General features: G+C 37.0%; 1 protein-coding gene across 6 annotated transcripts in view; it reads right to left on the bottom strand.

Annotated features, from left to right (window-relative positions):
- Positions 1 to 14,596, bottom strand: part of LOC128014107 (caldesmon, smooth muscle-like) — a 62,436-nt gene that overhangs the window by 32,118 nt on the left and 15,722 nt on the right. For 2 of the 6 annotated variants that reach the window (XM_052597372.1, XM_052597373.1), the window contains exons 1-2: positions 2,748 to 2,883; positions 2,355 to 2,552 (exon numbers count right to left, since the gene is read on the bottom strand). The exons of the other annotated variants lie outside the window; for them this stretch is intronic. Coding sequence is in view for 1 of the 2 variants with exons in the window: in XM_052597373.1 (XP_052453333.1) it covers positions 2,355 to 2,398 (44 nt within the window). In the remaining variant the exon portion in view is untranslated. Of the gene's footprint in view, positions 1 to 2,354; positions 2,553 to 2,747; positions 2,884 to 14,596 lie in introns of those variants that run through there. 6 annotated transcript variants of the gene reach the window in all.

The raw sequence follows: 14,596 nt of genomic DNA, 5'->3' as shown, positions 1-14,596 counted from the left end.
AACCATCATCCAAAACAAACCATGGGTAACAGTCAGATTCAGCCGTTTATTTATGATCCAGATTCAGATCCAGAGGCTGAAATTTAACAAGAGCAGCATCAGCAACGACGTCTCTATGTGGTATGTACTGAAACTGTATATATTTGCTTAGCGGTTTTGGAAAATGACTAAGTTCCACTTTGTCGTTTTTTTTTTTTTTTTTTAAGCTGTACATGTGGAAAGTGCAGTTTGATGACAACATTGCATGTTGTTTACTTGATGTGCTTACGCGCCGATAGCTAAGTTAACAACACAGAGATATTTGAAGCAGTTTTACTCACCGCCTGCGGTTCCAACACACGATCGTGACACTTTTTCGTTGGGACTGCATTATCCTTAAGAAATAAACGATGTGCAAATCCGGCGTCAAACTTGGCCTTGTTGGTAAAACAAGCATCTTCGAAATGCAGGGAACAAACACAAACACTTGCACAACTCCGTTGATGCTCTGTAAAAATAAACTCCATCCACTGGTCCCTTAATGCTGTTTTTTTTTTGGTAATCTGTGCAGGGTTGTCTTGCCCTGGCAACCAAAAACACACTTCTTTTGTGACATTTCGCGACGCTCTCGCTCTGATCAGTGAATGTCTGTGCTCTCAGTGCTCTGCTATACGGGAGCGCGCGCTATTCCGGCAGACGTGCCCTTAGGACCCATATAAGGAAATTCCGCTCCATCTAACGTCACACAGAGCCATACTCGAAAAAAACTTTCCGAAACTTGTGACAAACCGGAAGGAGTATTTTTGGAACAGAAATACTCCTTCAAACGTACAACTTAATTTTTGAAACTTTGTCCATGTTTAGCATGGGAATCCAACTCTTTAACAGTGTAAAAAACTCAGTATGCATGAAATAGCCCCCCTTAAGTAATAATAAACAGTCAATACTAGTTAACAGGTTAATAGTGAGAATTAGACACAAAAGTGTTACCAATATTCTTATTAACTCACCAAAGCATTTAAAGTAAAAATGATACATGAAAAGCATGCATTTTAAGGTTAGACTTTAGATTTTGAAGTTAAATCCAATATTGTGTTGTATTGTCTATAAATGGTCTACAGGCTATACACAGTATAAAGTTAAATTACATAAGAAGTAAATGTAATTAAATAATTGAAAAAAAAAATAGGAGTAATCCCTCGCTTTACTTTTTCAAGGGAAAAAGTAAAAAGTTTTTTTTTTTTTTCATTACAGTAACTAATTGCACCCATGTATTTTAAATTTGGAGTTGTGGAAAGAATACAATAGGGCCCATAACATAACCCTGGGGGACAGCCATTAATGATGCGCTAATCTGGGCTTTGATTATCCAGACATTATGCTTGCACTTAAATATAGAAAAAGTCAGGTAAAGATCGAAATGAGATGGGAGAACCTTCAGGAAAAACAACCTTCTCAGCAGGACGTTATCAATCAGGTCTTTATGGCGGAGGGGCTGGATGGACATTACTTTTAGAGAGGCTAATGACAAACCCCCTGGAGTTTGACAAATGGCTTTTACTGGACCCAAAGAGCAAGAGTTAAACATTCTCTGCCCTGATGAGACAAGAATTGTGGTCTTCAGGGTAACAGATGACACAGATTATATTACTCTTTCCATTGCTCCCAGGTCCCAGTGCTGCCATAAATTCTAAGGTCAGAGAGATTTGTGGCACTGCCCTGATTTTATATTCAGTCATTACTATGACACAACACTTCAAATACTTTTTAACAAGTATTAGTCTGGGGTTAGTTGTCTTGCTTAAGGCTGAACTGCTGCTGTAGATGAAGCAGGGATTGAACCAGCTATGTTCAGATTTTATGGGCCAAAATTATGTCAATTTTCACAGAGCATCTCTCTCAAAGCTGCAAGCCAAGGATATAGCCTTTTTAAATGAATTGAAAACCAGAGGCCATTTCCAGCTCTAAAGCTAAAGTTCAAATTACCAAAATAAATAGGTTAATAAAGAAAAACATTTCAAAGTGTTAACCAGTTTTGGGAAAATGTACTTTTAAAATGAATGCATAACAATATACAGTACAGTTACTTCCTTAAAAAGTAACCAGTTGCATTACTTAGTTACTTTTTATGAAAATTAACGCATTGCTTAATTTTGCATAACTTTTTTCTCTTGGCACCAACTCCAGATTTTACATCAGTTCCTGTTTGTTGCTGCCGTGTGTCTTAAATTTGAGCTCCATCACGTTAATTCTTTATCGACAATTTTTTTATCGTAAAAATCTATTTTATACACCATAATTTTTGTTTCTCTAATGTGTGAATATATTCTCTATCATGTTCTACAAAAGAGTAGAGAAAAGAGTAGGGGTGTTACCTCGGCATCCTGGCCAAATTCACCCATTGGCCTCTGACCATCATGGCCTTCTGACAATCCCCATACACTGATTGTCTTCATCACTCCGTCTCCTCTCCACCAGTAAATTGGTGTGTGGTGGGCGTTCTGGCGCAATATGGCTGCCTTCGCATCATCCAGGTGGATGCTGCACACTGGTGGTGGATGAGGAAATACCCCCTGACAATGTAAAGTGCTTTGAGTGCTTTGAAAAGCGCTATATAAATGTAAGGAATTATTAATATAATTATTATTACAACAAAAATAATTAGAGTGCTGTTAGCATTGCCAGCGTGGTTGCCGATAATCCCGCTTGCATTGCTAATACTCTATTCACACACATAACCATTGCTTTAATGGCGGATGTATGTCTACCTTTGAGTGCAGGTGAGGACACATTCGAGCTGCATTAAGAGCCGTGGAGAAGCAGATTTGTGACCTGGAGGTGAGGCAGGCCAAACTGAGAGAGCGGAGCGCTGTGCTAAAAAAAAAGCCTTGGTGCATCCAAAGCAGAGGACGCGAGCCAGGCCCAGGGCGATGACTTCTCCCCCTCCGGTCTTCGAGATCTCCAACCGGAAACGCTTTGCTCCTTTGTGCAAGATGAAACATGATGCTGTGATCATCAGAGACTCCATCGTCCGACATGCCCGTACTATGTTAGCCAAAGGTAAAGTGCACACTAACTGTTTCCCCGGTGCCTGTGTTCTCGATGTTTCTACGCAGATACCCGCGATCCTGAATGCTGAAGAGAGCACTGGAGCAGTCGTACTTCGTGCCGGGGTTAATAACACCATGCTGCGGGAGGCGGAGACACTGAAGAGGGACTTCAGTAGCCTGATCGAGACAACAGTGATCATCATGTCAGGACCACTCCTCACATATTGATGAGGACACAAAAGGCTTATTCACACTAATGGCCTGCATCCCACCAGAGTCAGAGCGGAACTCCTGTCGGACAACATCTCCAGGAATCTTCACTCAATATGACTAGTAAGCCAATTCTCAAATAACTACAATGTGGCTTTAATTTATTAAGACTGTGTCTGTTCCCCAAATAGTGAGGTCAAAATATAAATTTAGTGTAGGATCTAGAGAAAATCTTATCATGATTAAACCATTTTTTATAAGCATGAGCCCCGTCAGACTGGTCGTGGCGGAGGTGTTGCAACAATATCAAATGAAAAGAATCAGCAGATTTCCTCTCAGACCTTTTGGATACAGCTGATGAAGTGCTAATTGTTGTGCTAATTCACGATGATAATACAAATGATACATTAGGACTTGAGTTCACTGACCTTAAAAACCTTTTGCAGTCAAGCAAAATGTCACCGGGACCACTCATCGTTTTAATCATACACTAGATTTAATTATATCGCATGGAATCGATCTTACTGATATAGATATCGTTCCTCAAAGTGATGGTGTTACTGACCATTTCCTTCTATCATGCATGCACAGTATCACTGATATTAACTATATGTCTCAGCCATACCGTCTGGGCAGAACTATTGTTCCAGCCACCAAAGACAGATTCACAAATAACCTGCATGATTAATCTCAACTGCTCTGTGTAACCAAAAATACACACGAACTAGACGAAATGACGGGCAACATGGGCACTATTTTCTCTAATACATTAGAAGCTGCCGTCCCCATCAAACTGAAAAAAGTTAGAAAAAAACATACTGTGCCATGGTATAACAGTAATACCCACTCTCTCAAGAAAGAAACTCATAGTTTTGAGCATAAATGGAGAAAACATGGAAGTTTTTAGAATTGCGTGGAAAAACAGTATGTTCAGCTATAGACAGGCTCTAAAAACTGCCAGGGTCAAGCATATCCACAAACTCATTGAAAATAACCAAAACAATCCAAGGTTTTTATTTAGCACAGTGGCTAGGTTAAAGCTGCATCTCATTGCTAGTTTTACTTAATCTTAGTGCTGCGTTTTGACACCATAGATCATGACATACTCATAGATCGATTACAAAACTATACAGGGCAAGGACTATACTATTTATGGGCAGACGCTTAGATCCTACCTGTCTGATCGCTACAACTTTGTTTATTTAAATGGGGAGTTATCTCATTTATCACCAGTAAAATATGGAGTGCCACAAGGATCTGTCCTAGGTCCTCGGCTATTTTCAATATACATGTTTCCCCCTGGTAATATTCTTAGAAAATATGGGATTAGTGTCCACTGTTATGCTGATGATACTCAAATATATATCTAATCGAGACCAGAAAAAACTTCTAAATTATCTAAGCTAAGAGAGTGTGTTAAAAATGTTAAATATTGGATGATCAGTTATTTTCTCCTATTAAATTTGTATATAATTACTTATTTTACCAAAAAAAAAAAAAAAACAGTTCACAGTATCTCATTGATTACAGTTACTTCCTCTACAGTCAAAAATCTGGGTGTTATATTAGACAGCAACTTCTCTTTTGAAAACCATATTTCCCATATTACATTATAACAGCATTCTTCCATCTTATGCCGCGTTTCCACCGAAATTACCCGTAACATTTGTTCCAGGAACTTTTTTTTACCCAGGAGCTTTTTTTCCCCCAGACCTGTAGCTTTCTGCGTCTAAAGTACCGGGTAGATAAGGCAAATAGTCTGGACATATGTCTATGACGTGACGACGCAAATCCGGAAATTCTGCAAACAGCAGAGTACTTGATAACATCAGTCAGGGGTGCATTTCCCAAAAACATAGTAACTAAGTTAGCAACTTTGTTGGTTGCAATATAATTTCCCATTGCCAACCAACTAAGTTGCTAAAAGTTAACAGGTTAGCAACTGCTTTTGGGGAACGCACCCCTGCTCACCTTGGTTACTGCAATTTTCCTCACTGTATATTTACAATTAAATGAAATAGGATGTCAAATACCACTGCCTCCTTTCGTTTTCATTTAAACATAATAATAGCTGCCGTAATGTACTTAGTTCAGGGAAATGTGTATATATATATTACAATGAAACGGAATATAATATCAATTTGCCTTTTTTATTTTCATTTTAACATATAGATAAATTGAATACAGACAAAAGATTACCTGTTAGATTTATCCAAAATGAATTATATCTTATGTTTAACCTCTAAAGTGAAATCAGAGCAGCACATATCAGAAGGTCTAACCGAGTTGAGACTGCTCTCGGCGGATACATGATTTCTGACCGTCTCCGAAATCAGCGAGAAATATTTTAAAATAGGAGCTGTAAATAAATAAATAAATAAAACACAGATTTGAGTTTTAAACAACTACATTCTTGCCTGAAATACTTTTAAAATTACATTTCATGACACAATAACAGTAATATTTTGAAAATGATCAGAATAAATGGTAGTTGAAATCGCAGTGCTGCGTGAACTCAACCAATCCGAATGTTTAGTGACCAAGTCCTGCCCCCGAAAGTTCCAGAACTTTGAAAAAGTACTACGTCGCCACCAGGGACTTTCTGAGGGGCATTTTTTTTATCCATAACTTTATTTAGTTTCTGGTTCCTGCTGTGGAAACACACCGAGTACCAGCCCAAAGTCCCTAGTTTCTGCGGTCGAAACGCGGCTTTAGAAACATTGCCGAGCTACGAAACACGTTACCCGTTTCTGATGCAGAAAAGCTCGTTCATGCATTCATGACCTCTAGACTGGACTATTGTAATATACTGCTAGGTGGTTGTCATGCATCTTTAATAAACAAGCTACAGGTAGTCCAAAATGCAGCAGCTAGAGTCCTTACCAGGTGAAGAAAATATGATCATATTACCCCAATTCTACAGTCTATGCTCTGGCTACCTATTAAAGGGGGGGGGGGGGGTACAATGGTGTTTTGTGTATTCAGAGTTGTTCACAGTGTTAAAGAGATGGATTCTCATGCTAAACATGCCCAAAGTTTTAAAAAATAATTTAGAAGAATGACTGAGAATTTCTGTGCCGAAAATATTACTTACGGGTTGGTACACGTTTCGGCTTGTTTTTTTCCATAATAGATCTAATGACGTAGACGAGAACGGAACTCCTTATATGAGCATTTCTCCCGGAAAAGCTCGCCCACGCACACATTGACCAGAGGAGAGCGAGAAAGTCACGGCACACCTCCAGAAGCTCTACTTTTTCCAGAAAGAATCGGAAAGCTGTATTTTTTCTTTTATAAATATGATAAAACTAAAGACTTTTTGGATATATGAAGGATGCAGTACTACTCTATAGGATACTAAAGATTAACAGGAGATTAGGTGAAACTGTGTATGTTATGTACACTTTAAGTTCTTTATCAGTTACAAAATATTATTACTTATAAAGCCCTAAATGGTTTAGCTAAGGTCACAAAATGCATAAAAAATGCATCAAATGCGCATTATTATTCCGTAGCTTGGGTTAAACTAATTATTTTTTCTTGGTTGGAACAGCAACTATGCTAATTTTGTCTCTATTTGTTTCTCTGTTTTCCATGGAATTGAGATTCTGTGATAATGAGATTTCACACAAGCTCCAGTCTAGATCCAGAACACCTGAAAAGAGATGATGCCAACCACTCAGATGACCTCAGATGATGCTAACCCTGAATCAACATACAGAACTAACAAATTTTGCTACAAGTGTGATTGCATGATATAATAATTGCTGTTAATAGTGTTCATCGTCTGTTTGATTATGTCTTTGATTAATTTTTCTGAAAATGTCTCCACTGATAAGCTACTACTAAATATTTTAGAAACTCAGTTTTCTGCTTTGCAATGATTTGTATCGTAAAAAGTGTTATAGAGTGTGATTAATTTTGGTTAATTTAATTATGGTTCAGTTATTGATAATTAGCCACATTCAGGATATAACACTCACTGTTATCTCAGGGTACCATTCAGTAGTGCAAAAACAATGTTAATTGTTTTTATTAGTTTTTGTCTTATCAGTGGTGGTCCATTGCATTTTCTTTGTTTCTAGCATTGCCTCAGCCTAAAGCTATACAGCGCAAAGGCAAAGCATCATGTCCTGACAGACTAATGCCCCACTAATCTGTCCCCACTATGAGGAATTAAGTTTCCAGAGGTTGTTAACCCCGCTGTGTTTTGGGAATTGAAACAGCATGCAGCACATACCAACCAACTGAGATAACAGCTCAGAGGTGATACTTTTTTCTAATAGGGTAATCACATGCCATGTGGCCCACTTCTTACAAGTGGGCGATTGGGTGCGAATGGAGTTTGACGTCAGTGGATGTTTACAACAACGTTTGATTCCGGATCAAGGCCAAGGCAAAACCTTTGTAAGAAGATTGGCAATTTAAAAAGCCAGAATTTTGGAGGAAGAATAAAAACAGCCATATTTGGTGTTATGGAGTCAGTTCTAAGAGAAGAAGAGAGCATGTTAGGTCATGAGGCTGGGTATATTCATTGTCAGATCCAGCAGGTTTGATGAGAAACATACATGATTGTAGTTCCAGGCGTAGCAAGATGGCAAGCAAAGCATAAGTGCTTTTAATTATATTTTGTTCTAATTTACACACATGTATACCTCAAAAATGACTTTTTATAAGATGTGAAGTCAAATTTTTCACGTTTGCTTGTCTAGTTGGAAATACGCTAACTGAACTCACCCAATTTAGGCAAAGAAATGTTGAATAATGACTTGGATTCCCATCATAGGGCTTAGATGAAATAAGGTTTAAAAATGTCCCATGACATCTCAATCCCATCATTCTTTCTCAGACCCTCTCTGAATGCCCTCAAGTGTTTCTCATTTTTGATACCCCAGTTTAAACAATGAAATGTATTAATAGTCTAAGACTTAGTCTGAGGACACAAATGTATTTGTTTTCTTATCTAGAAATTAAATTTTGTAGCAAAAAAGATCATGTTCAATATGCATTTTCGAGTTTTTTTAAATAATAATAAAAAAATAATGTGAAATTAATAGTTAGATACAATTCATTTTAGTTGAATTAATATTTCATAACTAGTGTTACCTCACAGCCGTGATAAAAGTCACTACCAATTTTGTTACCTATTAGCTATTAAACTTCAGACAGCTGAAGAAAAACAAAAACAAACAAAAAGGAGTAAAGAAAACACAAATCTATGACTTAATCTGCCCTCTAATGGCCAAATACACAAACACCAGATGAGACCCAGGCACATTCCTGTCGTGCTGATGTAATCACAGTCCCTCTTTCCATGGGAACAGAAGTGCAATATCCATAAGCAAGACACAAGGTGACATTCTCATGGCCTGGACGATAGCACACTCAGGACTGCACAGAAATATTCTGGATTTGGAGTAATCAGGTTTGTATTAACATGGATTTGCCTCTGACACTGGATTTCCAGTGAATGACCAGATGGTGGTAGAGTTGACCAGCAGTCCAGAAGAAGCTGTAACCCACAGCCAAACACCAATCAATTCTGTCTGCCATCCAAAATCTTAAAATCATAAAAAATGCCAAAATAAAAATGAAACATAAAATTCAAATATTTATACGTGCATAAATGAAATGAAATTAAGTTGATAAATTACAAGGTATAAAAGTGTTAAGTGTAAATATTAAATATAAACAAAACATTTTTAAATTGGACTAATATAAATGTGAGATAATGTGGTTGCTAATGTTTTGTAAGTGTGAACTGATCATTTAACCTAAAAATAAGTTATGAAATGGACTGTATATATGATGACTGAATCAACCTGAATACTGAAGTCACATTCACATTAATAGCCAAGTTAAGCAGAAATAGTTATTCTCCGATCTTGTGAGAAAGTATTACTGTTGTACATTTTAGTGAATTGATTGTGAATTTATATTAAGTTATATATTAAGAAATATATGATTGTCCCTCATTCAATTTAAGTTCAATGAAATATTTTAATCACCTATTTTATTGTTCTAAAAGGTAAATTAATAGCATAGAGTTCAAGTGTATAAACCAACAAATAAGAATGATAACTATATTAGCATCCACGTTAATAAATGTTGGTGCCAGAACAATACCATTCTGTTTATTATAAGCATGCACAGTCATTTTCATCAGCTTATAGTGGTTAAAGGGGGGCTACAATTCAGACATTTCAAAATGTAAGATATTAAGTTTAAATTATGACAGAAGTAATGTTAATGACAAAAAAAGTTTCACAATTATGAGATGAACAGACATAATTATTAGAGAAAAATGGTATCTGTGAGGATTTCCAGTCAGGATTTAGACCGTATCATAGTACTGAGACTGCTCTCCTTAGAGTTACAAATGACCTGCTCTTATCATCTGATCGTGGTTGTATCTCTCTATTAGTTCTATTGGATCTTAGTGCGGGGTTTGACACAATTGACCACAACATTCTTTTGCATAGACTTAATGGCATTAATAATAGGCATTAATGGAAGTGCGTTAGCATGGTTTAAATCGTACTTATATGGCCGCCATCAATTCGAAGCAGTGAATGAAGAGGTATCATATCGATAACAAGTGCAGTAAGGAGTACCTCAAGGCTCAGTACTAGGGGCGCTACTCTTCACGCTTTATATGTTACCCCTGGGAGATATCATCAGGAAACATAGTGTTAGCTTTCACTGTTATGCTGATGATCCTCAGCTCTATATTTCTTCGCGGCCCAGTGAAACACACCAATTTGAAAAATTAATGGAATGCATAGTCGATATAAAAAACTGGATGACGAGTAATTTCTTACTGCTAAATTCTGAAAAAAACAGAGGTGTTAATTATAGGACCTAAAAACTCTGCTTGTAATAACCTAGAACACTGTCTAAGACTTGATGGCTGCTCTGTCAATTCTTCGTCATCAGTTAGGAACCTAGGTCTGCTATTTGATCGCAATCTTTCCTTAGAAAGCCACGTCTCTAGTATTTGTAAAGCTGCATTTTTTCCATCTCAAAAATCTATCTAAATTATGGCCTATGCTCTCAATGTCAAATGCAGAAATGTTAATCCATGCATTTATGACCTCAAGGTTAGACTATTGTAATGCTTTATTGGGTGGTTGTTCTGCACGCTTAGTAAACAAACTACAGCTAGTCCAAAATGCAGCAGCAAGAGTTCTTACTAAAACCAGGAAGTATGACCATATTAGCCCGGTCCTGTCAACACTACACTGGCTCCCTATCAAACATTGTATATATTTTAAAATATTGCTTATTACTTATAAAGCCCTGAATGGTTTAGCACCTCAGTATTTGAATGAGCTCCTTTTACATTATACTCCTCTACGTCCGCTACGTTCTCAAAACTCAGGCAATTTGATAATACCTAGAATATCAAAATCAACTGCGGGCGGCAGAACCTTTTCCTATTTGGTGCCTAAACTCTGGAATAACCTACCTAACATTGTTCGGGAGGCAGACACACTCTTCCAGTTTAAATCTAGATTAAAGGCCCATCTCTTTAACCTGGCTTACACATAACATACTAATATGCCTTTAATATCCAAATACGTTAAAGGATTTTTAGGCTGCATTAATTAGGTAAACCGGAACCGGGAACACTTCCCATAACACCCGATGTACTTGCTACATCATTAGAAGAATGGCATCTACGCTAATATTAGTCTGTTTCTCTCTTATTCCGAGGTCACAATCTGACTTTGCTGCAGCCTGGAATTGAACTACTAGTTTCGTCTGGTCAACTGAGCCTGGTTTCTCCCAAGGTTTTTTTTCTCCATTCTGTCACCGATGGAGTTTTGGTTCCTTACCGCTGTCCCCTCTGGCTTGCTTAGTTGGGGTCACTTCATCTACAGCGATATCGTTGACTTCATTACAAATGAATGCACAGACACTATTTAAACTGAACAGAGATGACATCACTGAATTCAATGATGAACTGCCTTTAACTGTCATTTTTGCATTATTGATACACTGTTTTCTTAATGAATGTTGTTCAGTTGCTTTGACGCAATGTATTTTGTTTAAAGCACTATATAAATAAATGTGACTTGACAGATTTTCAAAATGATACAATTCTGAGTCATAATGATGAAATTATTTTTTTAAAGAGGTTTAAGGTAAAAGTAGTAATAGTCCCTGAAAATTTAAATCATGAGATAAAAAGTAAATTTGGACATAATCTTAAAATTTGCCATATAAAGTTGAATTTATGAGACGAGTGTTTATGACAGATAAAGTTTAAGGTATGAAGAAAAGTCATAATTATGATAAACATTTAAAATGATATAATACCCTGTCATGAATAGATTTGAAAGTCAAATTCACGACATCCTAAATCAATTAGTCGGAATTATGAGATAATAATTAAGTCAATATTAGATTTTTAAAAAATGGTGACTTTTCATTTAAAAAAATTCCATTTGCATTGGACTTCCCATTTGGGAAGGAATAGGCTTCCATACCTTTTGTTATCAGTATACTGTAGTTGTAGTGTGGACTTTTATTATTGATTATTGAAGCTTTACAACTATAGCTATACCACTATATAATCCTTGCAAATTTCAGAGCAGTAGTACTTGCATGTTGGCTGTACGTGCCAGTTAAAAGCAGCTGTTTCTCATAAGTTCATGTGACAGAGCAAGGTCAGAGACCACAGATGGGTCATGACATTACTGACATCATAATGTGTCATAGCACTGCATAGAGTGGAACCTCATTAGCTATTAAAAGCTCTTACCATTCATGCCATTTGCATTTGATTCTAAAGCAGTATCCAAAGGGTTAAAAAATGATGACAACACTAATAATATGTATGTAAATGGTTGTTTTTAACCTGAAATTCAATCTCCTAAATGGACCCAAAGGACACCGGATCTCATTGGTGGCAATTTTCCAAATGTTATAACCCTTGTTTTAGGTTTCAGGGTATCTTTCTAGGTGCGTGTGGAAATTATGTGAACTCAATATAGTTTGGCATCTTCTTGCATTTGGTGCAGCCGGGTCAGGAGATATACTTAGCAAGTCAGCTCCTCACAGTTCAACACTTGAGCTCCTCGAAGAAATCCAAGAGGGTCCCTGAACATGGCCGGACCACACAAGCTATTAAATCCAGGCCGGCCTGACCTTACATGGAGGCGATGAGAGACCTGGATCCAGAAAGAGGAGCTGATGGGTGGGCTGGGTGTGAAAGTGCAAGCCTGAAATGGTTCAGGGTCCCACAGTGAAAGTGCTGGGGGTTTCTGTGTTGCCTTGGTCAAAAATGAAATGGCCAGGCCCAATATATTATATATTATTATTAGGGGTGTAACGATACGCGTATTCGTATTGAACCGTTCGGTACGACGCTTTCGGTTCGGTACGCGGTACGCATTATGTACCGAACGGTTCGTTGGACTAATTAATTATATTTGAAAAAGAAATATAATGATATGCGTTCAACAAGGTAGCCCAATAACCCAAACGACGTAACAGGCAACGCCCCTGACACTCCCGAAGAAGAAAAAAACAGCAACTTATATGTTTATGTTAGGCTCAGTCAGGCGCTCGCTCACTCAGCACGCGCTGAAGGCTCGTTGCAAAATGGCCAATGCGTTTAACAGACTAGAAATACAGGATCCTCCAATAACCAACAGGTCTGGTGTTTGGGTGCACTTTGGATTCCCTTTAAGCTATAATGGTGATGGCAAGAGAGTGGTGGATAAAAAAAACAACGGTATGTCGCATCATATCGTCAACTCATTTACGCTGACATCACCTTATTGTGTCAGTATCTGGGAAAAGACGAAAAAAAGGAGAAACATGCACGCAACAAACTATCCCTGCAGCATTTAGACACCGGTATTATAGCTTACAGGGAATCCAAAGTGCACCCAAACACCAGACCTGTTGGTTATTTTAGGATCTTATATTTCTGGTCTGTTAAATGCATTAGACATTTTGCAACGAGCCTTCAGCGCGTGCTGAGTGAGCGAGCGCCTTAGGGGCCGTTCACATATCGTGCCTAAAAACGCATGGAAAACGCTAAGCGCGTCTTTCTCCTCCTTTCCAAAGCGCTCGGGCAGAAGCGCTCATGAGGCGTCTGTCTTTGCTAAGCAACAATGACGTGCTCTCTCCATGAGACGCGGAAATTTCAGCGAAGGATAAATGGATTTGCAGGTCTAAAAATCGCTTGCAGTAGCTCTGCTACTAAATTTATTTCAAAATTGCAATCCATATACAACTATGATCAGCTGTTCCTTCATCTTGGCTGAGTTTTCAATGTTGTTACGGGAAAGGATGAAGCTGATTGGTTAGTTCTTGTCACATGACCCGCGGTGCGCTTGCGGCATTCTGAAAAGTTGAGATGTTTTTACATTTTGCTATATCTAAAACGTACCGAACCGAACCGAACCGTGACATCAGTGTATCGTATCGAACCGAACCGTGAATTTTGTGAACCGTTACACCCCTAATTATTATATAGTAGGAATGGCTGGGATGATGGAAAAGGATAGTTTACTTTTTAAAATCGAAATATTTTCTGGAAGATCTCATTAAAATGTGTCAGGTTTTACAAAGGGCCCTGGAAATATTCATAATAATAATTTAAACACAGAATACTTTGTTATATTATTTCAAATATTTAAAATGTTTATAATCAGTGAAATCATGAGCTAATCATAAATTGAGATAAGTTATAATTGAGGCAAAAAGTAAATTCTTAAATGAAAAGCCATAATTATGAAAGTCGAAATTATATAATACTTAAGTCATAATGATTTGATTAAAAAGTCTAAATTTTGAGAAAAAGGTTTAATAGACATACTAAAAGATAAAATTATTATGTTATCAAATTCAAGGTCAATTCAGACAAACTTTTAAAGTTTGAGATACAAAGTTGAAATTATGAGAGAAGCCAAGTATGACAAAAAGTTTAAATTATGAGATGTAAAGGCGTAACTATGAGTCAAAATTTGAATAATAACTAATAATGATAAGATTAAAAAGTAGAATTTTTTTAGATAAATATCATAGTAGGCTCCTACTGTAAAGATGAAATTCTGAAATAATAACCTCTATTATCAAATTCAAAGTCAATTTAGACATTAACATTCAGAATTTGAGATACAAAATTTAAAATATGAGGGAAGCCATAAATATGACAAAAACATTTAAATTATAAGACGGAAAAGTCCTAATTTTGACAAACAGCAAAATTCTCTAAAACTGAGTCTTAATGATGAGATTGAAAAGCTGCAATATTAAGGTGAAAGTCAAAGTAGTCCCAAAAAGTTGAAATGATGAATTATAATTATGAAATTATGACAAAAATTCTAAAGTCAATTTGG

This window comes from Carassius gibelio, chromosome B25 (genome assembly GCF_023724105.1).
Source record: "Carassius gibelio isolate Cgi1373 ecotype wild population from Czech Republic chromosome B25, carGib1.2-hapl.c, whole genome shotgun sequence".
NCBI lineage: Eukaryota > Metazoa > Chordata > Actinopteri > Cypriniformes > Cyprinidae > Carassius > Carassius gibelio.
This window is presented reverse-complemented; position numbering and strand designations above follow the sequence as displayed.